Genomic DNA, 26064 nt, shown 5'->3' with positions numbered 1-26064 from the left:
AGACGCTTGAATTGTTGTCGTGAAGTTCAGCCTGGATATCTTAAAAAGAAGGAAACTGAACTTCTTTTCAGGCACTTAGACTAACATGACCTGGACCCTTTTAGCGCCCTCTGTAGTTGAACTGTGGAAGTGAAACAGAGCCACAGCCTGCACACACACAGTTTAAATAACTGTAGATTACAATATGATGAGAAATGAGGGCTGAAATGTGAGGAGGTTTCAGACGGTGCAGACTTATGGACGTGTCATAGGTTTGTATTAAATGTGGTTTATGAAAAGTTCATTACTGCTTTGTAGATTTGCCCTCATTAACATACTGTCTGACCTGCTGACTTACACAGGTCAGCTTCACTGTTTGATTCTGATAGCTGAGCTGACACAGGCTCTGTGATCTGCTGTAGTTTGTTAGAAATACTTTGACTCACAGAAAAAGCTGCTCAGCTCTTGTTCTGGACACATTTGGGAGAGAACCTGCCTCTGTGTGTAACAGCGCCCCCTGCTGCTCTTGATGATAAATGTGCAGATGCTGATTCTTGCTGTGACTGTTGATCCAACTGGAAGTTCTGTGGTTACAGGTCCAGCTTCCTCCTGTGAAACCTGTACTAGTGAGCTGCTGTTACAGACCACCAAGTTCTAATATCCAGTATCTCCAGGTCACATGTACAAAGCTGCAGTCAGTCACTGGAGACCTTAATATTGACTGGTTCTCACATACCTGTATTTAGCCACGTCCCTGCTCAAGACAATTTTGTGTGATCAACTCGACCATAATAACAGAAAAATACTTTTAAAGAAGGATCAGAGTTTCTTTTTATTCCTGTCAAACATTTATCACATTTTTGTGGAGATGAATGTGTTTGAAAACCCTTTAATTTGTTTACTGTCTCATATATCAACTACTACACCTGCTGCACCCTCTCACCTCTGATGGTGTTTGAGGGAGAGAAACAACTGAAATGAACATAAACTTAAATGCAACATAAGCATCATGTCAGTGGCTGCCTTATCTGTATGTTTAGGATCATTTTCCTCCTGCATTGACTGAAACTGAAGGACTGTTTGTTAACTTCAGTGAGAACTCTGACATTTCTAAACTGAAGTTTATTTATATAGAAGAAAGTGTTAACAAGCTTAAAAGTTGATGTTAGCAGTAAATAAAAGGGTTAAACACACAGTATCGCTCTCAAACTGCTCCTCTTCCTGGAGTGAAGCACAGCCTGATAACCCTCCCTCTTCTTCCTGCTCTTAAACACAGCACCTCCTCTCTGTCCACGTGTTTCCTCGTTCCCTCCCCTTCAGATCTGCACTTTGAAGATGGGTGTAACCAACATGTGGTGACGTGTAAGAGCTGACAGGCTCCATTCACTGCAGAAACATGTTGTTGTGATCAGAGCTCAGACTAGTTTCAGTTATAAGGAAGAGAAACTCACACAGTCACTGACACTGAGAGGAGAAATGGCACAGAAAGGAGTTCAGCTGGACCGAGAAACCTTCTCTTGTTCCATCTGTTTGGATCTACTGAAGGATCCAGTGACTACAGCCTGTGGACACAGCTACTGCAGGAACTGTATTAAAGGTTTCTGGGATGAAGAGGACAGGAAGGGAATCCACAGCTGCCCTCAGTGCAGGAAGACTTTCATACCGAGGCCTGTCCTGGAGAAAAACGTCATGTTTGCAGCTTTAGTGGAGCAGCTGAAGAAGACTGGACTCCAAGCTGCTCCAGCTGATCACTGCTATGCTGGACCTGAAGATGTGGCCTGTGATGTCTGTACTGGGAGGAAGCTGAAAGCCATCAAGTCCTGTTTAGTCTGTCTGGCCTCTTACTGTGAGAAACACCTCCAACCTCACTATGAATCTCAAACTTTTAAAAAGCATACGCTGGTTAAAACTTCTATGAACCTCCAGGAGAACATCTGCTCTCGTCATGATGAGGTGATGAAGATTTTCTGTCGTACTGATCAGCAGAGTATCTGTTATCTCTGCACAATGGATGAACATAAAGGCCATGAAACAGTCCCAGCTGCAGCAGAAAGGACTGAGAAGCAGAAGGAGCTCGAGGTGAGACGACTAAACATCCAGCAGAGAATCCAGGAGCGAGAGAAAGATGTGAAGCTGCTTCAACAGGAGGTGGAGGCCATCAATGGCTCTGCTGATAAAGCAGTGGAGGACAGTGAGAAGATGTTCACTGAGCTGATCCGTCTCATCCAGAAAAGAAGCTCTGATGTGAAGCAGCAGGTCAGATCCCAGCAGGAAACTGAAGTGAGTCGAGTCAAAGAGCTTCAGGAGAAGCTGGAGCAGGAGATCGCTGAGCTGAAGAGGAAAGACGGCGAGCTGGAGCAGCTCTCACACACAGAGGATCACAACCAGTTTCTACACAACTACCCCTCACTGTCAGCACTCAGTGAGTCTACACACTCATCCAGCATCAATATTCGTCCTCTGAGCTACTTTGAGGATGTGACAGCAGCTGTGTCAGAGACCAGAGATAAACTACAGGACATTCTGAGAGAGGACTGGACAAACATCTCACTGACAGTCACTGAAGAGGATGTTTTACTGTCACCAGCAGAGCCAAAGACCAGAGCTGGATTCTTAAAATATTCACATGAAATCACACTGGATCCAAACACAGCAAACAAGTATCTGTTATTATCTGAGGGGAACAGAAAAGCAACAGTAATGTACCAACAACAGTCTTATTCTGATCATCCAGACAGATTCACTGGATGGTATCAGGTCCTGAGTAGAGAGAGTCTGACTGGGCGTTGTTACTGGGAGGTGGAGTGGAGAGGGGAAGGAGTTTATGTAGCAGTTGCATACAAGAATATCAGCAGAGCAGGGGGGGGCGATGAATGTTTATTTGGAAACAATGACAAATCTTGGGCATTATATTGTTACACAAACAGTTATAAATTTTTTCACAACGATGTTCAAACTGTCCTCTCAGGTCCTCGGTCCTCCAGAGTAGGAGTGTACCTGGATCACAGAGCAGGTATTCTGTCTTTCTACAGCGTCTCTGAAACCATGACTCTCCTCCACAGAGTCCAGACCACATTCACTCAGCCGCTCTATGCTGGACTTTGGCTTTATGGACTTTTGCTTCTTGATTATGGAGCCACTGCAGAGTTGATTAAAGTCAAATAGAGGAGACAGGTTCATGTTGATCCCTGACCATTATATGTACTTGTGTAGTTTCTAAATGAGGCTTTACATTTTAGAAGGTGAGAAGTTCAGTGGTCCATTGATGTGTGAAAATAATATTGCACTGATTCAAACTGTACTTACATTTATATACCTTACATCAATATAAATCTGAATTTGTTCTTATGGCTGATAATCATGTGAGTTTAAATGATACTACTCTTCATATTCAGCATGTTTGAAATCTGTCATCAGTCTGGTTAGTGGTTTTATTCTGTAGTTGCTGTAGTGGGTTGTCAAATGCAACAATATATTGGAGCTGCAGTGATTCATCAGTTAGTCAATGATTAGAGAATTGATTGTTTTCTTGTTATTTTAGTCACATTTAAAGCTGGTTCCAGTTTCTGAAATGTGAAGATTGTTGATTTTCTTCATCATATATGACTGTAAACTTAATGTCTTTGAGGTTTGAACTTTTAAAATGTAACAAAAAAATTAAATACTTAATGTTTGACATTTAATATTGTTTTTCATATGAAAAGTATTTTCACACTCGATCATTTATACATTTAAATATAAATACTAAGTGATACAAGCCTGTATATTGTGGAGGATAGTGTTACGAGTTCAATTATTTAGGGTGAGCACAAGGACAACAATTGGTCCAAGAGAGTTAAGTCAAACGATGAACACACGCGTGGGGAGATGAACACTGCCCACCGACAGCATCGATCTGCAAATGGTGGAGCATTACTCAAACTCTTATAGCCACTGTTGACCCCCACCTAGTCGTAAAAGCCTAAACATTCACATTTTCCTAACTCCTAGCGAGCCTGACTTATGGCCTTGGCTCCCTATTTTGTCTGCCTTTAACAACGGTGGGAGTGAAGCTCCCGTGGAATGTGCTCTGTCTCCTCTACTATCAGAAAAAGCAAGGTCCTGACTCTCTGAAAACAGTATTTCTTATAACTCAGCAGTATAATGCATCATAAAACAATATCATTCATTCACAATAAATCAGCAGTCCAATGTAATACAAATCAGTTAACAAATGTAATAGTTATCACCTTCTTCTAATTCAGGAGAATAATGCAAACTAAAACTACATAATAGCTTCACAATCCTTAATTAGGGGCATAAGATAATATTATAATCTCACAATTCCCTCTTTGATCTCTTTTTAAAGAGATCACTTACACCCTAGAATCCAGGTTTGCGAGGTCCATTTCTTCTTCTTAGTCCTGAGGCCCTCTGTCCCCCTTTAACGGGTGGACCATATGTGGGATGACCTCTGTGTTTGCGCAGTTCAGATGCAAGAAAAACTATGATTACAACAACAATAGTAGGTACAGATGACACTTCCATCACTCTCCAGTTCTCCCACAGCTTTATTTTGGTGCTCCAGTTTCCCCAACCTCATTTTGGTGCCGCCTTGTACCTTTCAAACGTACTCAGACTAGAACCTCTGTCCAAGGAGCTTTTAACCTTTACTTTATTGCTGCAGCTATCAGTGTCTTCCAGTCGGGTGATTCTCTGCTCTTCTTTCTTCGACCTCAGGGGTTAGACCACCCTTCAGTCGTTGCACAGATCAGGGGATTATTCTGCCCCGAATTTCAAACAACGATCTGTGTATTCTGGGGTCACCGCCGTGTCCCCCTTTTTACCAAGAGCCTCTCGAACCTCGTTGGTCTGGTGTTCCTGGTTTTTCGCCAACCCCTTCATGGTTATTGCTGTGTTTATGGGATCCATCCTTTTGAGGTGACTAGCTGGAGCCCAAACTGCATGACCCTTGGCCCCAGTTGCTGTGTCATGGTCCTGAGTCTGAGGACTCGGTGTATTGTGTTTCTTTATATTATTCTTTGTTCTCGGTTATTCTGTTTTGTCTTTTGTTTAGGTTTGCTATGTGTTAGCGTTTTTGTTTCATGCCTGCCTGTGTTCTCTCTGTCTGTCCATGGTGTTATTGTGTCTGCTCTTGAGTCTGCCTGTCAAGTTCAGTGTCCTGTCTGGTTCTCTGTGTCTGTTAGTTTCCTGTTTTATTCTGAAAGTTCATGTCTCATGTCAGTGTGTTCAGTTTTACCTCTCCCCTGTCTCGTTAGCCTAATTGCTCCCAGCTGTGTCTCTCTCCTGTGGCCCATTCCCTGATTACTCCCCGTGTATTTAAGCCCTGTGTTTTCCTGTGCTCTCTGTCGCGTCGTCTGTTTAATTCCATGTCAGTCTGCATTATTCTATGTTACTCGGTACTCATTCTGCGTCTCTCTGCCATCTCTCTTTGTGCATTTTGCTCCTCCTCCCGTGCGTGTTTGGTTTAAGTTTTGTTCGTTAGTTTTCCCAGTTTAGGTTTGTTTACTCCCCGCTCTGCTCTTCCTGTTTTGTCACCTTCTCACCGCTGTAAATAAACACTCACTCGCACCCCAGCCAGTACCTGCATTTTGGATCCTTTTTTCATACACCACACGACTGCCCCCAGCCGTGACAGTACGACGCGACCACAAGATGGATCCAGCGGACTTGCCCGGGGAGAGCGACCTCACACGCGCCCTACGCCTGGTGGACTGGGTAACCCACACCTCCAATGCACGAGCGAAGGTTGTGGGGATAAATGCCATTGAAGCTATCCTGGCCAGAAATCCCTATCTCCACCAGGTCAGGGGATTTCCAGACTTAATCGCTGAGCTGCATAAAGCCTGGGAAGTGGTGCAAGCTCGGGAAGTAGCGGATTCTGCCCAGCAACAACGGACTACGACCTTCACAAAGCAGCCGTCTCAGATTCACCCACCGGAGGTTTCACGGCCCGACCCCCCAGAGGTTTTTCCCTGCCTGTCGGAGCCGTCAGCGGTGGGGAGGAAACATTCGCGCCACCGGCGCTTCACCCCACAGCCGGATTCAGGGACTCCTGTGCGACCATCTGTGGTGAGTTTTAAGGACGCTGGTGCTTCTGAGACTGTGTGTTCTGGGGCTGTTCATAGTGAGAGTAGAGACAGTACACGGCGTTTACCTACCTTCGTGGTAACTGACCTCTCACAAGTTGGCATTTTCAAAACATCCATAACAGTAACTGACTGTGTTTCATCCACTCCACCACCAACTCCAGTCTCACTTCAACCAGTACATCAGCCTTTAGCCAGTTCATTAGCCCAGGCTGCATCTATTCCATTAGCCCGGTCACCCGCTCCCTCCATACTGGAGGCTGTGTCTGTGCCACCCATTTTGAATCCCGTTCCTAGCACCCATTTTAAGTGGAGAGACAAACCCATTAAAACCACTCTAGTTTCTCAGAAACTGGCTAATTTAGAGACTGTTACTCGCCCCAGGGCCTCCCCAGAGGCTGAGTTTCTGCCTTCAGCTGACTCTGGACCCCTGGAGGCCAAGACGCCAGCTAAGAACTGCACCATGCCAGCGCTGCCTAGGCAAAGCCAGTGCCCTGCACAGTTTCAGTTACCGGTGTCCCTGCCAGAGGCCCGTGTGCCTGCTGGTCCTGTTCTGTCCCTGCCAGAGGTCCCCGCACCTGCTGGTTCTGCTCTGTCTCTGCCAGAGGTCCCCGCACCTGCTGGTTCTGCTCTGTCTCTGTCAGAGGTCCCCGCACCTGCTGGTTCTGCTCTGTCTCTGCCAGAGGTCCCCGCACCTGCTGGTTCTGCTCTGTCTCTGCCAGAGGTCCCCGCACCTGCTGGTTCTGCTCTGTCTCTGTCAGAGGTCCCCGCACCTGCTGGTTCTGAGACTGTCTTCGCTGGGGGGCCCGAGGAGCCCGTCCAGCCCCAAGACTCGTCAGCTGGAGGGCCCGAGTAGCCCGTCCAGCCCCAAGACTCGTCAGCTGGAGGTTCAGGAGAACCTAGCCAGCTTCCTGCCTCGTCAGCTGGAGGGCCCGAGGAGCCCGTCCAGTCGTCAGCTGCAGCCTCATCATCCTCGCCAGCTGCAGCCTCATCATCCTCGCCCGCAGCAGCCTCCTCATCCTCGCCCGCAGCAGCCTCCTCATCCTCGCCCGCAGCAGCCTCCTCATCCTCGCCCGCAGCAGCCTCCTCATCAGCTTCATCCTCGCCCGCAGCAGCCTCCTCATCAGCTTCATCCTCGCCCGCAGCAGCCTCCTCATCAGCTTCATCCTCGCCCGCAGCAGCCTCCTCATCCTCGCCCGCAGCAGCCTCCTCATCAGCTTCATCCTCGCCCGCAGCAGCCTCCTCATCCTCGCCCGCAGCAGCCTCCTCATCAGCTTCACCCACGCCGTCGCCTGGTCCGGCTTCAGCTTCACCCACGCCGTCGCCTGGTCCGGCTTCAGCTTCACCCACGCCGTCGCCTGGTCCGGCGTCAGCATCCTCAGCGTCGCCTGGTCCAGCCTCAGCTTCCATCTCACCTGGTGCTGCAAAGGCCACGCAGCCTTCAGGTCCCCAACTGCCGCCTCAACATCGTCAGTCATCTGCCAGGCCGCATGTTGGGCATCATCGCCACCGTGGCCGGCCTCCGGACTTGCTTTGTCGCCGCCGCTGCTGTGCGCCCGGTCGGCCCCCAGAACTGCTTTCACGCCGCCGCTGCCGTGCGCCCGGTCGGCCCCCAGAACTGCTTTCACGCCACTGCCGCTGCCTTTCACATGGTCGGCCCCCAGAACTGCTTTCACGCCACTGCCGCTGCCGTGCGCCCGGTCGGCCCCCAGAACTGCTTTCACGCCACTGCCGCTGCCGTGCGCCCGGTCGGCCCCCAGAACTGCTTTCACGCCACTGCCGCTGCCGTGCGCCCGGTCGGCCCCCAGAACTGCTTTCACGCCACTGCCGCTGCCTTTCACATGGTCGGCCCCCAGAACTGCTTTCACGCCACTGCCGCTGCCTTTCACATGGTCGGCCCCCGGAACTGAACAGTTTTGGCCTCCGGCGCTGTCGGCCTCCGGGTCGGCCTCCTGAACTTGTCCGTCTGGGCCTTTTTGGACTCTGTCCCTCCGTCCTGGACCACCACCGCCCGCCCTGGTTGGGTCGTTTTCTGTTTTTTTGGTTTTTGGGGGTTTTTTTTTTTTTTTTTGGACAGTTTTTGTGTTTCTGTTGGGCTGTCTGGAGCCAGCCCTTGAGAGGGGGGTACTGTCATGGTCCTGATTCTGAGGACTCGGTGTATTGTGTTTCTTTATATTATTCTTTGTTCTCGGTTATTCTGTTTTGTCTTTTGTTTAGGTTTGCTATGTGTTAGTGTTTTTGTTTCATGCCTGCCTGTGTTCTCTCTGTCTGTCCATGGTTATTGTGTCTGCTCTTGAGTCTGCCTGTCAAGTTCAGTGTCCTGTCTGGTTCTCTGTGTCTGTTAGTTTCCTGTTTTATTCTGAAAGTTCATGTCTCATGTCAGTGTGTTCAGTTTTACCTCTCCCCTGTCTCGTTAGCCTAATTGCTCCCAGCTGTGTCTCCCTCCTGTGGCCCATTCCCTGATTACTCCCCGTGTATTTAAGCCCTGTGTTTTCCTGTGCTCTCTGTCGCGTCGTCTGTTTAATTCCATGTCAGTCTGTATTATTCTATGTTACTCGGTACTCATTCTGCGTCTCTCTGCCATCTCTCTTTGTGCATTTTGCTCCTCCTCCCGTGCGTGTTTGGTTTAAGTTTTCAAATCAAATCAAAATCAAAATTTATTTATATAGCACATATTAAAACAACAGTGTTGACCATAGTGCTTCACAGTCAATAAAAACATGAGACAGTTAAAACAAACAATAAAAGAGGACAACAAACAATAGGTAACAACGCAACAAGCTAAAACAGCCAACTAGACAGAATCAAAAGCCAAAGTAAAAAAATAAGTTTTAAGACGTAATTTAAAAGACTGGATAGACTCGGCAGTGCGAATATGAACGGGGAGGTTATTCCAGAGTCTGGGTGCCACGGATGCAAAGGCCCGATCGCCTCTCGACTTCATTCGAGTCCTAGGTTGTGCTAGGAGCCTATGGTTGGACGATCTAAGTGCCCTGTTGGGATTGTATGAATGGAGTAAATCAGAAAGATAACTGGGCGCTAAATTATTCAAAATATTAAAAGTGAACAAAAGAATTTTAAAATCTATACGATATTTAACAGGGAGCCAATGTAATTTGGCTAAAATTGGAGTTATGTGTTCATGAATTCTCGTACCTGTTAAAAGACGCGCAGCTGCATTTTGAATTAACTGGAGCCGGCAAAGAGAGGAGTGTTGGAGGCCCGAGTAGAGGGAGTTACAGTAGTCCAATCTGGATGTAATAAATGCGTGAATAAGCTTTTCAAGGTCCTTTAAAGGAAGGAACGGCTTTGCTTTGGAAATCTGACGCAACTGGTAAAAGCTGTTTTTTACCACAGTGGACACCTGTTTCTCGAGTTTAAAAGAGCCATCCAGGAACACTCCGAGGTTTCTTACAGTGGACGAAAGATGGCTAGCGAGAGGGCCTAGGGCATCAGCTAACTGGTCTAGCGGAGTGTGACTACCAAAGACTATGATTTCGGTCTTATTCTCGTTCAATGTAAGAAAATTATGTGATAACCAAATTTTAACTTCATGCAAACAGTTGAACAGAGGTTGCAAAGAAGCAGTCACATCGGATTTCAAAGGTAAATAAATCTGGATATCATCGGCATAACAGTGAAAGGAGATGTTGTATTTACTAAAAATTAATCCCAAGGGCAACATGTACAAAGAGAAAAGAGCAGGACCGAGCACGGACCCTTGAGGCACACCACAATAAATAGGGACAGAAGCCGAGGAGTGTTGCCCCATAGCAACAGAGAACGACCTCTCTGAGAGATAGGATTTAAACCAAGATAAAACCGTACCTTTGAGACCAACAACATGTTCCAGTCTTGATAGAAGAATGTTGTGGTTAACCGTGTCAAAAGCAGCAGACAAGTCAAGTAAAACTAAGACCACAGAATATCCAGAATCAACAGTTAAAAGAAGATCATTAAAAACTCTAAGTAAGGCTTTAAAACCAGACTGAAACTTTTCATTAATACCATTTGCATCTAAAAAGGCCTGTAGTTGTTTTAGAACTACCTTTTCCAATATTTTGGAAATAAAAGGGAGTTTAGAGATCGGCCTGTAGTTGGTGAGACCAATTAGGTCAAGATTTTTCTTTTTCATAATAGGTTGCACAACAGCATGCTTAAAGACAGACGGTACACAACCTGATGACAATGATGCATTCAGCAGAGATAAGATACAAGGACCAATAACATGTAAAGCTTCCTTAAAGAAACGAGAAGGAAGAATATCATGTGGGGAACCAGAGATTTTGAGATGATCAATTATATCTTTTAAAGCAGAATAAGACACTGGCTCAAACTGTTGAAAGACAGTCAAGCATTCAGAGGCTGGAACTGGGTCTAAAACTGATGATGGATGAGATGGATGAGAAGCCCTTAGAGCTGAGATTTTATCAGAGAAATACTTTAAGAATTTATCACAAAGAGCAGGGGAAGCATCCCTATAAGTGGTAGTGCGAGGGTTTATCACAGAATTAAAAGTATTAAAAAGGGCTCGGGGGTTGTGGCTATTAGTCATAATAATGCTAGACAAAAAGGCAGATTTGGCAGCTTTAACAGACTTTTGATACTTAGATAGACAATTATGGAGGATGTCCAGAGAGACGTGGAGTTTGTCTTTCCTCCATTTTCTTTCAGCACGACGACATTCACGCCTAAGGGCGCGAGTAGTATCATTTAGCCAGGGTTGTGAGGATTTGGCACGTTTAATTCTCAGAGGTGCCACAGAGTTAAGGATGTCAGCGCATGTAGTATGAAAGAGGTTAGCAAGCTCATCCGCTGATAAAACCCCATTACAGTTAGCATCAGAGAGGGGAGAGTCAAGGAAAGCATCAATGAAGTGGGCGATTGACTGGGAGTTAATCGTGCGCGATTGCCGCACAGGACCATCACTGTTCAAGTCCACAGCGCTCGCTACAGTATTAAACAAAACCGGAAAGTGATCTGAAATCCCAGAGTCCTCTATGTCCGTGATGCAAATATCCAGACCATAAGATAGTACCAAATCAAGTATATGACCTTTAGTGTGAGTTGGTTCACTTACCCACTGGGTGAAATTGAGGGTGCTAATAAGAGCGAGGAAATCCTTAGCTCGCGAACTGTCCTCACAGCAAACATGAATGTTGAAGTCACCAACAATTAATATACGGTCATAACGTGGCACTAGGCTCCCCAGTAGTTCAGCAAATTCTGGAAGAAAATCCTTAATAAGTTTCGGGGGACGATACACCACAGCGCAGAGGATGGAGGGGATGCAGTTCACTTCCAATAACTGCACCTCGAAACTGCGGTACAGAACAGGTGGCAGCTGCCGACATCGAAGTTTGTTTTTAAAAACTGAAGCTAGCCCTCCACCTCTTCCAGTGGTCCAGGGTGAGCTAATAAAAGCATAGTCAGGTGGGAGCAGCTCCGAGAAGGGAAAAAGTTCGCCGGGGCGAAGCCAAGTTTCCGTCAGGAATAAGAAATCCAGTCCCGACGATAGAATAAGGTCATTTAAAATAAAAGTCTTATTCGTCAGTGACCTTGTATTTAATAAGGCCATACGGAGAGTGGTCACACTGTTACTGGTAGGAGAACGCCGCAGCAGGCGAAGGTTGCCGAGATTCGCGCCTCCTCTGGAGGACCGCACCCAGCACCGAAGATCAGCTGGGAGGTCCAGGTAACCATAAGGTCCAACAGGGCGAATCCAGCGATGACAGAACAGTCTGAAGTTAGCATGGTCTCGGAGGGCAGAAATAGATGACAAAATGTTTGTAGAATAGCAATCATTTATTGCAACATAGGACTTTAAAAGGGCCTTGATACGAACACGGATGCCGCCACGTTTACCCCGTCTCCGTGAACATTTCCTTTGAGAGAAGGTAGATGGTAAGTGGCGGAGGTGATCAGGAAAGTCCTTCGAAAGCGGAGGAGGATTGTCAGATCTCCATTTAAAATCTTGTGTCTGGTAGTCCAAAGGCCGGAGATTCAAAAGAGTTTGGCGATCATAGACAAGTAACGTGGAGACATCAGAGCAGCACATAGAAAGAAGGACAATAAACAACAAACAAAAACGGAGGAGACGGCTTGCCGTGAACACTGGCGCCATCTTGGAATGCAGTGATTCCCTTAAGTTTTGTTCATTAGTTTTCCCAGTTTAGGTTTGTTTACTCCCCGCTCTGCTCTTCCTGTTTTGTCACCTTCTCACCGCTGTAAATAAACACTCACTCGCACCCCAGCCAGTACCTGCATTTTGGATCCTTTTTTCATACACCACACGACTGCCCCCAGCCGTGACATGCTGTCTCGGCAGTCTCCACGTCTATCTCTGCTGCGAAGGATCCTCCTATCTCCGTGACCTCGTCTGGTGTCTGTTCCTTTCTCTGTAGAAAACCAAAACACCTCTCTCCCTAGCCTTAATAATCTAATGTTGTTATTCATTGTTCCTCTAGTGATTCAAAATTGGTTTAGCATACATGTTCAGGACTCTCTGTCCCAGGGACTTATTCTAATCATAATCTATGTGTGTGTAAGCGTATTTGCATCCTCTGCACTCAAGTCATTTCCTACACTTTATCAGTCCGGACATCACGCCGAACGAAGCTTATGACCTTCAAAAGACCGAGTGCCAACTCATTATGAGCACATTTGCAATGCGTATATGAAAATAAAAATATTTTTTAATAAAATAACCACTTATTTTAGTAAAAGGAAATCAAAAACAAATTAACCATTTTTACTTCTACCATTTGCCACCTTTTTACAAAAATCATATGTTTCTTTCAGCCTTCCGTCCTACGATTTCCTCTCCAGTGCGATACTCAGCTTCTCGTGAACACAGGCATTTTATCCTCTAAACGCTATTCAGTTTATTTCAATCATTAATGCTTAAACATGAAAATCATGATTTATATTTCTCACTGGTTCTCTAAAAAAGTCTGGGAACTTTTGGGTCATTGCAAGCTTAAGTTTTACCATACGTAAGTTATTAAACACACAAATAAAATCATAGAATATTCATAAAACCATTGTTTGATGTTAAAACTCATCTTCCCCCTTTTTGACACACTCCCATGTGTCAATTCACCTGGAGCTAGAAATTAAAAGAAAAGGTTAGTGACATCATATCTCAGAAAGTATCAGAAATTCTCCTCTCGAGTATCGTTGCCCCAGTCTTGTCATCCTGTGTTAGGGAATGAAATCAATTCAATTATCATGTTAGATCTGTTAAACTCCTGGCTCCGCCCAGAGCCTGCATCTTTTTGCCTAGAAACAAAACCTGTATCAATATGAACTTCACATTTGAAACATCGTTTTTTTCCCCCCTGTTTTTCCCTCACTGACCACAGCAGGAGAATCTATGTCTTGATTCAGCCATGAATCCAGCTCACCTGATTCATCACTGAGCCCAACGTCACCGGCATCTGATAGTGTGGCGCTGCATGTTCTTCCCTTGATGTCACTATTTTCAATCTGTTAATTAGAGTGCTGCCTCCTGACATCTGACCCACGTTAACTCATGGACTGGACATACACACACCCACAACCACCTACACACACACACACACAATGGACAACTGGACCCTCAAACACACAATAATAACATGGACTGAACCACCACTCACAACCACTAGCACTTTATATAGATACTGTAGAAATTATATCTCACTTATCTTAACTGCACTACTGTATAGCTCTGTGTAAATAATCATTCTGTACATTCGATAATTTTTAATCCTACAACTGTTTACAACTTGCATAGTTCCCATTTCTGTATAACTGTATATCTCAGATTTCTGTAAAGTTATTTATTTCATATTCTGTATAGTTTTTCATATTTATATCCTGTTCATAGCCTGTACATAGCTTGTACTCACTACAGCCTGTACATACCTATAGTTATAGAATATTCACAACATACTTCATACCGTGTACATTATAACATACCATAACAGACCCATTTCTGTAATATACTTACATATCTATATTATTGCTAATATATATTGTAATATATCTATATCACTAAAGCACTTCTGGATGGATGCAAACTGCATTTCATTGCCCTGTACCTGTGCATGTGCAATGACAATAAAGTTGAATTCTATTCTAATTCTATTCTATTCTATTAAACATGAAGTAGACTGCGTCCACTACAAGTCAATACAGCTGTGAATGTGGCCTATTATCAATCTATTACCAATCAATAACAAAATGATTATTTTATGCATGCTTTAGTCAACCACTTACCCAGAGGATCATCAATCCCAGAAAATTCCTTCTCCTCATTTAATAATGTCTGTCATCCTTCCATGGCCTGGTAACTGGTCCCTCCAGAGCTGTATCATTTTGAAATATACATACAACAAGCCAAACCACACCTTGGTCACACCAACCCTTTTCCACCCTGAGGATGTCCAACGCCATCCCAGTCTGGACTGTCGAAGGTGACTTTTGACGCCGATTGTTCCGACAATTCTGTTTATTACATTTCCTGGTCAGAATAGCCAATCTCTGCACACTGGAATAAACATAATCAACATGGTCAGCTTTTTACTGAGTGTAGTTTCCCCATATTATAGATTCCAACGCTTCATCCTCATGTGGCTTGCTACATTATGTTTATCTAGATCTCCATTCTGGCTCTAAATTTTGGAGAATTTTTATGCTTGGTGTCAAATTTTAAGAATTTGACCATAGGTGACATTTATGGTGTTATCACCCCCATTGGGGCTTACCTTTCCCACTTTTGGTGATATTCCTCCCTCGAATATTTGCAATTACCCCTTTGGTGGCGAAAACTGTTGGTGTGGTCAAGTGGATGCTGTAAAAGCAAAAGCTCAGGACAGGACAGTTATCAGTCATGTGCTTCATACAGAATTTGCATATATTTGGATTTCATATTGATCCTCTGAGTGTAATGGTACATTTTAATTTGAATTTATCAAAACTAAAAAAAACAATAGGTTTTCTTTCTTTAATTTGCTCAGTACCACATCCTATCACATGCCCCTGTCGGTTATATTCTACTTTTCTAAATTATTGACTATTTCAAGGGAGAACCTAAATGACGCGGACCAGTGTTTGTTATTACATATCTCTATTTTGAATGTGACAAGTCTACCGTTTCCCTGTTATTCATAGGTATTGTTAAAGTTTTGGCTTTTTCCTCTATAAAAGTTAATTGACTTTTTACAGTGGCCTGCTATGGTTAATAGTAACATATTTTCTCCACTGTAACATTCGACACTTCCCAACAATATAATGTCATACCTTGATTAAAACACAGCTAATAAAACACAATTTTCTTAATGCAAACATCAGTAACTCAAAATTAGCAACCAAAGGGTTCAGTCTGCAGTTCACTCTCATGTGAAGCTACAGTCTCCCCCTTTGGTCTCTGTCATCCTTCTGCTCCTGCAAAAACAAAACAAAGCAAGACAAAACATCCACCCTTCTTTTACAGGCTGGGTGAATTGTTTGTGGACATTCACTAATCCTAAAGTCGGTACCGTTTTTGTTCTCAGTATCAAGTCAGTTAAAACTTTTAGTCGTCAGTCCATCACAGTCCAGTTACATGCATACATCCACACACATTCATACCAGATATTGCTGATAATGGAGTCTCACGCGCAACCTATTCAAGCATCCATCACCAGCAAGATGACGTCATCATTTTAAAAAGAAAACAATTCCTTGTTTTTTGGACTGGATTGACTCGCTGCAATCCTTTTAGACTCAGGACTTCTCATGTGATCTGTGTCCCATATAAGTGAATTTCTCCAGAGCCCATTATAATCATGGAGAAGCACACTTTGCAACTGTTTTCAGTAAAAACATTTCATAGTGCTTTAAATTTCAATCTCTCAGGCCTGGTTTAAAGAGCTGATTTGTTAAATCAGGAACTCACAAAATACCAAAATATCACCACCGGTGGATCACACCTCTCAGATTTTCTTATCTCAGTGCACTGTAACAAAAGCAAAACAAACGTAACCAATAAAATACTAATAAAATACCAAATACTAGGGCCCGTTGCAGACATATCCAAACATAAAACCATCTCTCTCTCTCTCTCTTAGAGAAAGAAAACAACTCAAACCTCACTAATAAAATCAACCTAGTGCTAAGTAAAAACCAAAAATCAACCAAAACTTCACCGGAAAGTTTTTCTTCCTGCCGGGACAATATTGTGTGGGAATGAGAACCCCAGGTACCGTAGCAACTTTTGTTCCTCCTTGAATTAAATCTCAATCACAGAAAATGTGGCGCTCCGAAATAAAACTCACACTGTTAATTCATCATTTTCACTCTGTACCACTGCTCCTTATCAGGCTGTGTGAAGCACAGTAAACAATTCAGTCGAGGCCTTGAGCCACAAACAGACATCACGCACAGACATTGGTTTCATAACCAGACAATTTTAGACCTTGTCCCTTAAATCTACATAAATGCCCTCTGGGTGACATAAAACGCATTTAACCAATAAGTAATCCATGGCTTCTTATAAATATTATCTATTTGGATGTTTGTGTGCAGCATTTTGCGTGTCAGCATAAGCATTTGTTAGCAAAGCATTCTTCATTGCATCAGCATGTGTGTGTGCATCACTCTTTATTGCACAAGCGTGTGTATGTGTGTGGATCACTTCTCAGTGCATTGAATCAGTATTTCGATTTGTGTGTGTCATTTCTCACTCTATCAACGAGTGCACATGTGTTCATGTGTGTGTGTTTCTCTTCATTCTGAGTCAGTGTATGTCGATGTGTGAGTTTGTGTATGTTCATCACTTTCCTGTTCTGGTGTTTTGGGTAACCCATGGCCTGAAGCGTGCCCTGTGGTCCTGCCCTCCTCCTTTTCAGTCTGTTTGCCACCATTGCTGCTGTTCAAAGTTCAGTCCATCCTGGCTTTTTGTCCATTCTGAGGTGCCTTCTGACCTCAGTTGCTCCTCCTGTCTCTGGCACGCCTTTTTCTGCTGCCGTGTTGGTCCATCACTGTCCTGCACAGTGTTAATGCAGAGTTGTCAAGCACAGTATTCTGTTGCTCGGCCCCACTTTTCATCCGGGCTTAATGGTCGTCCCGTCACAGCTCTGTCAGCTGAAGCTGTCTGGAAATTTCCCCCGTGTAGTGAAACGAGCCTTGGATTTAACGCTCTCCGTCTCCGCTGCATGAGATTGCTTTCCTGCAGCACTGTTGACATTCTCAGGTTGTTGTTGTGGGTCCAGCTGCTGCAGCGTTTGGTCAGGGTCACATCGAAGATGGTAGAGGGGAGAGCAGGAGTCGAGGTCAGCCTCGGCTTTCAGGGCCAGCAAAGCAGCCTGTAATTAAACATAAAGAGAAAAAAACAAAAACAAAACAACAACAGGCGAACAGGAAAATGATGTTGTGTTATAAACACCGGGCCAGGCCCTGTGTCAGCCTTCTCTCCCCCTTTTTTTTTGTTTTTTCTCAAACAAGGCATTTCCTTAACAGGTGCCTTCCTCTCACATTTCTCTGGTTGTGTGTATGTTTTGTATATGTTTCTTTTGCAGTGTTTCAGACTCCTTTGCAATTCTCCAACATAAGCAGTCAGTGTTTTTCCCAAGTTTTCTAACCCAAATTTTGATTTCCCACCTTAAATAACAGCATTCCTTGTCTTCAGCCAGGAGTTAGAGCTTGCTTATGAGATTCAGGGACACATGGTGCTATCAACAATTCAGCCAGAAAGTTGCCTGAACATTTCCAGTGATGGTGACTTATAACTTTCTTCCGACCACTGCATGTGGAAAATTGGTCCAGGTCTGCTTGCACCTACAAATACCAAAACTGAGACAATTTCATTACTATCATCAGTGCCTAACCGACCAGTTTCTCTCTCTCCGGTCAGAAATCCCAATTTATGTCATGTATATACGTGTAAGCGTGTCTTCATTGCATATGTATTTTTATAAACAGGTTTAATTCATGCATCTTTGCACTGAGCTGTGGATTCAAATTGTCTCACTTCTGATTCTTTCCAAAAATAGTTTCACATGTAACAACTTGTATATGTGTTTTTTCTATTCATTAATGTAATTGTTAGTTAGTTGCTCTCTTTATTTTACCTTCTTTTTGTTTACCTCTTTGTTGTCATGTGGTGGACATCTCTAAACCATCATAAGTTCAGCCTTCAATTTCAATCCAATTATATCCTGTACGTTCGCACTCGAACTCGTCCGGGCTTGACCTCTGACTGGTCCCTGTCCCTCTCTTCTCACAGTGTCCTGTGTGACCTTGAAATCTCCAGCAAATACAGTCCAAACTCAGCTGTCTCTGTTTCTTCTCCGTTGATCTTTTCGGTCTTTTCTTGTAGGTTAACTCCCAGCATGGCTGGTTTCCAGCTAGTGATTCAAAGCTCATATTCCATCAGTGGTGTTCATACATGCTGCTGCTTGACCCTTCCGTGTTATAGGTCAGTTGCACTGTCTTTTGCCTGCTGTTAACTCTTCAAGTCTACGATGTTCTGTCGGTCTTCATCAGGAGATTAATTGTCCTTTAAGCTTCTTCTCAGGGTGGGGACAAAGTGAGAGGTCAAGCTGTAAAATTTTAAGGCAAAGCCTGGCCTGTTTGTCGTCCCAGTTCTGTTAATCTATCCTTTTGCCGCTGTACTCGAGTTTCCAGGTTGAGAGAAATCCACCTGTAATAACACACTAAAACATTCAATTAGTATTTTTTCATAAAACATCCATTCGCTTCATCTGCCGAGATTTTACTCTCTCTCTGGGTACATACTTCACACAGTCAGGCAGTTGCCTTTTATGGGCAGAGTTCCTGTCACACACACACACACACAGCTACTCACACCCAGCAGCTGCAAAGCCGTCTTCACGCTATCTATCCACACACTCAGCCACAATCATCAGCTCCTCAATATAAATGTATAAAACCAGTAGCAATTATCCATAAAAACACACACAAACACCCTTAAGAAAATTCACTGTATTTACATTTTCACACACACACGCAGTCTAAAAATAGCCTCAGCGCTGGATCACAGACACCTTTCACACACAGATCTCTTATTTTATATTACAAAGATGTCTTATATTTACATGCACTCTCAGGCCTGACAGCTTAACACCTACACAATTTCGACAAATTTAAAGTAACGGTCCAACCGATAAACTCCCAGAGTTTTTTGCGATCAATTTAACCAGTATCCATCCCGGACGGTGGCCCGATTTCTAGTGCCCTAACTGAATTTAAAAGCGTCAACCAACCCAAACTTTGCCTGAAGCTCTATTTTTGGCATTTCACAGCCAAGGCTTTCCCCGAAGTTTTAAGTTAATGTTTCACGCCCGAAGTCTGACTTCTGCTGACCAAAAAAGCGAAACCTACTGTCCCGGACAGTAAAAAGTGACCCGGTCACTAGCCTTTCTGGAGTGCCCCAAGCTCCACAGTGGCCAACTGACTATCCCTCATAGAGGACAATGCCTACGCGTCCGTGGCATTGGCAAGCGTAACCTCTGAGCAATGCGCTTCTTAGAACTCCCGTAGTCCCGTTCTAAAAATTTAATTTTAATTCACCAATTACCTATTTTACTAAATTCACTTAGCAGCCCAACTGCTTTTTCTTTACTCAGTACTGTCACTTTCAAACCTCATGAAGCTTCCACCAAAATCAAAACAGACTTTCACCAGTGATTTAGTGAGTAGACTTTAATTTTCAATGTCCAATTTGGCACACTTTGGAAATAATTCAACAGGTATGTGCCTCACCTTTTAAATAGGCCGGCCTTTGTCCACTCAGTTCGATCACCGGATCATGTCTGGACCCTGGATTTCTCCGTCCAAACCTCCAAACTCACTCCCTCCTCAATTCACCGGACGAGCCTCCAAATTGTTACGGGTTCAGATATTGAGGGTGAGCACAAAAACAATAATGGTCCAGAAGAGCTTCGGTCAAACAATGATTTTAATGAACACACATGTGTGGGGAGATGAACACTGCCCACCGACAGCATCGATCTCCAAATGGTGGAGCATTACTCAAACTCTTATAGCCACTGTTGACCCCCACCTAGTCGTAAAAGCCTAAACATTCACATTTTCCTAACTCCTAGCGAGCCTGACTTATGGCCTTGGCTCCCTATTTTGTCTGCCTTTAACAACGGTGGGAGTGAAGCTCCCGTGGAATGTGCTCTGTCTCCTCTACTATCAGAAAAAGCAAGGTCCTGACTCTCTGAAAACAGTATTTCTTATAACTCAGCAGTATAATGCATCATAAACAATATCATTCATTCACAATAAATCAGCAGTCCAATGTAATACAAATCAGTTTAACAAATGTAATAGTTATCACCTTCTTCTAATTCAGGAGAATAATGCAAACTAAAACTACATAATAGCTTCACAATCCTTAATTAGGGGCATAAGATAATATTATAATCTCACAAGGGTTAAATATATATATATATATATTTGAATGATGTTAAATAATTTTGAAATATATTTCTAAATATATTTCAAAATATAAAGAAATGGCCAAAAAAAAAAAAATGCCTTAAAATACATTTCAAAATATATTATAAATCCATCCATTCGCTTATCCTTTTCAGGGTCACGGGGGGCGCTGGAGCCGATCCCAGCTGCCATCGGGCGAGAGGCGGGGTACACCCTGGACAGGTCGCCAGTCTGTCGCAGGGCCAACACACATAGACAGACAACCATTCACACTCACATTCACTCCCGCATTCACACCTATGGGTAATTTAGATTTTTCAATTAACCTAACCCCACAAAGTGCACGTCTTTGGACTGTGGGAGGAAGCCGGACTACCGGGGAGAACCCACACAAACACGGGGAGAACATGCAAACTCCACACAGAAAGACCCCGGCCTGATGGTGGAATTGAACTCAGGACCTTCTTGCTGTGAGGCAACAGTGCTCACAGTGCTTTGAAATACATTTCAAAATATGTTTCAAAATATATATTTTTGTTTCGCTTAATGCACCTTATAATCGTCTGAAAAATATGGTATAATAATCTCTGTTTTATCTGAATTTAGAAGAAGGTCATCCAGGTCATTATGTCTTTAAGACATTCCTGCAGTTTAACTAATTGGTTTGTTATCTGACTTCATGAATACCATGAGTGGAAAATCACTTGGCATACCTGCTGTCTTTACCACCTCATGCACAGCAAGATTCTGACAACTGTGCAGATAATCTAAATGAAGTATTTGGTAGGATACTAATGGCAGATATAATTCACGTAGTCTACCACCTTCTCCACCTCACAGACGTGACCGGCATTCAGGAATGTTTCAGAGCGTATAGCCCAAATGGACAGCTCCCTTGATCAGGTGTTGACCACATAATAGCGCTCAGACATGTTTCTCCCTCTGACTCAGGTGGACCAAAGAATGATTCACGCTCAACCCACTTTGCTTGAGAAAAACACCAACAACACAGGGAAGCACCACACCATTCATAAAGACCCCCATAAAGCGATGAACTGATTGTGTTTGTGGAAAGAAGCTTTGGATTTGAGTTGATTTATCAAATACTCTGTTGAGTGGAGGTCCAGGACCTTCACTTATTGATCTGTTTTAAATTGTGCTTCACTGTAAATAAATACACTGCACTCATTGAGCAAGTCTTGCATTTGAGTCCTTTGTGACCTGTAATCCATGACAAAAGGAGTGAAAGAAAATGTTGAGGGCCAAGTGTCTGCTGCTGCCAGTATTGAGGCCCACCAACAGGTGACATTACATCCTTGTAAAATCCCCACATAGTATTTGATTGCTTTTCGAGAACATGTCTGCTGAAGTCTGTTTAGATACACAGTCGGACATATCACTCATCAGCAAAGCTTTAAAAATGTCTATCTCCTCTCTGAGAACAAGTTTCAACGCTCTGAGCTTTTTGTCAGTCAGTGATGGATGACTGTTTATTCAATTTTTTACACCTCCCTTCATCATTACACTGGGCAATAAGTTATACACACACATAATGCAAGCAGTCAGAAACATTACACACACTTAGCCTGGGACTTTATGCTCTCTCATTAGCACTTTTGGACTTGAGCGAAGGTATTTTCATGGTAGGATTCACACTGGTTTCCTCGTCTCCAGATATATTTCCTGCTGTCACAAATGACTGTTTAGTGAAGAACCAGTTTACTGTTGGTGTCTCTGACCTTAAATCTGAGTACACAGGTATCCTAGAACCCAGTTGTTGCTTAACTGTGGTCTGTGGTCTACTGAATGCTTCATTGTGTATTTGCATATGTGCTCTGAGAGACGTTTCAATTTGAATATTCTGAGTGAATGAAACCACAACAGTTATAGAGCAAGATATTGTTTCTCCACCTCACCCACTCTCTGACTATTTAAGACCTGAATGTTTGTTTGGAACTGTCACTGAATATTATCAACCTGCAACTACATGTCTTCCTGCTGTTCTGCAGGATGTCAGCAGAAAGAAGAGGCGACAACAGGAGAAAGTATTTTATCTTTTTTTTTTTTTTTGCACATTGCTGATCTGTCCTGTTGCTCTGGTTGTAAGTAAACTGTAAAAACTGTCCAAGTGTCTTTAACATATTTTATTAGATAATCAGATCTTACAGCCACATACATCTTGTCTGTATTTTTTTTATTATTTTCTTTCCTTTTCTTCTTCTTTTTTTCATATGAATCCTGCATGTGAAAAACTGTTATTTACTCTGTCAGATAACAATAGATTCTTTTGCACATTTCATTCTTAACACAACACAACATGCCGCTCATCCTCAGCATTAGGAAACTGAATGACTGAGGAGTTTTTAGACATAATGAGTGTACACACTGAGCATTTGTAAACATTCGTAACAAAATAATTAATAATTCATGAATAATTCATTAATGCACAACCTAATTACAAGAATTTGGAGTATAACTGTGGCACTCTTTCTGTTTGTAGATGCTGTGATGAGTGAATGAGGTCAGACTGTAGATTTTCCTTCTTCTAGCTGTACTGACTGACCTTTGACCTCATGTGTTGATGACTCTTCACCTCTGTCTCCTCTGACAGGGAGAAGATGATCTGCAGGATCCTGCTGCTCATCATCCTCACCTCATGTGTCTCTGGTTAGTTTACAGCTTCACTTTATGAACTCCAAATAAAGCTCAACAACAGATTTGTTCCAGTTCTCAGTGTGTCTGCTCCTCTCTTTCCCTCTCTGTCTCCTCAACAGGATCATTTGTAGTCAATGTGACACAGACCTGCTATCAGGCAGAGGAGAACCACAACATCACACTGGAGTGGACGTTCACCACCAAACCTGACAAATCCACCAAAACCCTCAACATCCTCTGTAACCTGATAACTGAGCATAAACTCTCAGTCCTGTATCAGGTTCATGAAGGTGTTGAGGTGTCAGAGTCTCAGGATGAAAAGTTTTCAGGACGAGTCCAGAGTGACAAAGACGCCCTCAGAGAAGGACGAATCAGACTTCAACTGTCCAGACTCAGGACTGATGACTCGGGTCTGTACCTGTGTGAGGTCAACACTGATTATGGCTTCAGATCTGACAGATGTCGACTAAACGTCAGTGGTGAGTTGATTCAGTGAAAGTTTTATGACATGTTCAGTTCACAAACTTGTTTTGGATAAGTTGAAACCTTTAAGGAAATTATAATTTGTTTATTAGTCATATTTACTAAATGAATGTGAGAGACTCAGATGTGTTTGTGTCTCTGCAGCAGTGAGGGATTGTCCTGAACCTGAGAGAAAACCTGAGACATCAAACACAGAGAGACGAGGAAGGATCGCCCGTCAACGCATTAACAAGCTAACTGCACTAACACGTTAACGCCGTCCAGCCTCACGCACTGGGCGATCCGTCATTTTAATGAGATTATAACTGACAGTACTAATTATCATGATTATTATTATTATTTCTAAAGTTGAGTGTATTTATATAGAAGAAGGGGTTAACAAGCTTAAAGGTTGAGGTGAGCAGTAAAAAAAAGGGTTAAAAACACCATGTTAGCAGCTTTAGTGGAGCAGCTGAAGAAGACTGGACTCCAAGCTGCTCCAGCTGATCACTGCTATGCTGGACCTGAAGATGTGGCCTGTGATGTCTGCACTGGGAGGAGGCTGAAAGCCATCAAGTCCTGTTTATTCTGTCTGGCCTCTTACTGTGAGAAACACCTCCAACCTCACTATGATGCAGCTCCATTAAAGAAACACAAGCTGGGCCATCCTAGAAGAGGATCCAAGGATCTTACTGTGGTATTCTGCTCTCGTCATGATGAGGTGATGAAGATTTTCTGTCGTACTGATCAGCAGAGTATCTGTTATCTCTGCCTGATGGATGAACATAAAGGCCATGAAACAGTCCCAGCTGCAGTAGAAAGGACTGAGAAGCAGAAGGAGCTCGAGGTGAGACGACTAAACATCCAGCAGAGAATCCAGGAGCGAGAGAAAGATGTGAAGCTGCTTCAACAGGAGGTGGAGGCCATCAATGGCTCTGCTGATAAAGCAGTGGAGGACAGTGAGAAGATGTTCACTGAGCTGATCCGTCTCATCCAGAAAAGAAGCTCTGATGTGAAGCAGCAGGTCAGATCCCAGCAGAAAACTGAAGTGAGTCGAGTCAAAGAGCTTCAGGAGAAGCTGGAGCAGGAGATCGCTGAGCTGAAGAGGAAAGACGGCGAGCTGGAGCAGCTCTCACACACAGAGGATCACAACCAGTTTCTACACAACTACCCCTCACTGTCAGCACTCAGTGAGTCTACACACTCATCCAGCATCAATATTCGTCCTCTGAGCTACTTTGAGGATGTGACAGCAGCTGTGTCAGAGACCAGAGATAAACTACAGGACATTCTGAGAGAGGAATGGACAAACATCTCACTGACAGTCACTGAAGAGGATGTTTTACTGTCACCACCAGAGCCAAAGACCAGAGCTGGATTCTTAAAATATTCACATGAAATCACACTGGATCCAAACACAGCACACACAGATCTGTTATTATCTGAGGGGAACAGAAAAGTAACATTTATGTACCAAAAACAGTCTTATTCTGATCATCCAGACAGATTCACTGAATGTTTACAGGTCCTGAGTAGAGAGAGTCTGACTGGACGTTGTTACTGGGAGGTGGAGTGGAGAGGGGGAGTAGTTGGTGTAGCAGTCGCATACAAGAATATCAGCAGAGCAGGGGGGGGCGATGAATGTTTTTTTGGAAACAATAACAAATCTTGGGCATTACGTTGTGACACTAACAGTTATAAATTTCAACACAACGATGTTCAAACTGTCCTCTCAGGTCCTCGGTCCTCCAGAGTAGGAGTGTACCTGGATCACAGAGCAGGTATTCTGTCTTTCTACAGCGTCTCTGAAACCATGACTCTCCTCCACAGAGTCCAGACCACATTCACTCAGCCGCTCTATGCTGGAATTCGCCTTTATTCCTTTGCTGGAGCCACTGCAGAGTTGATTAAAGTCAAATAGAGAAGACAGGTTCATGTTGATCCCTGACCATTATATGTACTTGTGTAGTTTCTAAATGAGGCTTTACATTTTAGAAGGTGAGAAGTTCAGTGGTCCATTGATGTGTGAAAATAATATTGCACTGATTCAAACTGTACTTACATTTATATACCTTACATCAATATAAATCTGAATTTGTTCCTATGGCTGATAATCATGTGAGTTTAAATGGTACTACTCTTCATATTCAGCATGTTTGAAATCTGTCATCAGTCTGGTTAGTGGTTTTATTCTGTAGTTGCTGTAGTGGGTTGTCAAATGCAACAATATATTGGAGCTGCAGTGATTCATCAGTTACTCAATGATTAGAGAACCAACAGTTTATTTCTTTGTTATTCTGATTAAAATGTCAAACAAATATATTTTCCACTTTTTGTGTGACAGAGGCAGGAATTTCTCTGTCCTGCATGTGGAGAAATCTGCTGTTAAATCAGAACATTAACAGGTTTCAGGTTGTATTCAAACACACATTACTGTGTATCATGT

General features: G+C 43.5%; 3 protein-coding genes across 3 annotated transcripts; all 3 read left to right on the top strand.

The window, feature by feature from the left end:
• The first annotated feature begins 1343 nt into the window (after positions 1 to 1343).
• Positions 1344 to 3614, top strand: LOC146390379 (tripartite motif-containing protein 16-like). Its single transcript, XM_084923456.1, has one exon. The coding sequence runs from the start codon at positions 1456 to 1458 to the stop codon at positions 3142 to 3144; it is 1689 nt and encodes a 562-aa protein (XP_084779582.1). The 5' UTR covers positions 1344 to 1455; the 3' UTR covers positions 3145 to 3614.
• Positions 3615 to 23113: 19499 nt separating this feature from the next.
• On the top strand, positions 23114 to 23652 carry LOC146390378 (uncharacterized). The gene is made up of 2 exons (XM_084923491.1): positions 23114 to 23168; positions 23276 to 23652. The coding sequence occupies exons 1-2, from the start codon at positions 23120 to 23122 to the stop codon at positions 23650 to 23652; spliced, it is 426 nt and encodes a 141-aa protein (XP_084779617.1). The 5' UTR covers positions 23114 to 23119.
• Positions 23653 to 24393: 741 nt separating this feature from the next.
• Positions 24394 to 25710, top strand: LOC146390377 (tripartite motif-containing protein 16-like). Its single transcript, XM_084923457.1, has one exon. The coding sequence runs from the start codon at positions 24394 to 24396 to the stop codon at positions 25537 to 25539; it is 1146 nt and encodes a 381-aa protein (XP_084779583.1). The 3' UTR covers positions 25540 to 25710.
• Positions 25711 to 26064: the final 354 nt, after the last annotated feature.

This window comes from Perissodus microlepis, chromosome 3, assembly GCF_051167445.1.
Source record: "Perissodus microlepis isolate ML-2025 ecotype Zambia chromosome 3, ASM5116744v1, whole genome shotgun sequence".
In the NCBI taxonomy this organism is placed as follows: Eukaryota; Metazoa; Chordata; class Actinopteri; order Cichliformes; family Cichlidae; genus Perissodus; species Perissodus microlepis.
Note: the sequence above shows the minus strand (reverse complement) of the source record. Positions and strands in the feature narration are given on the sequence as shown.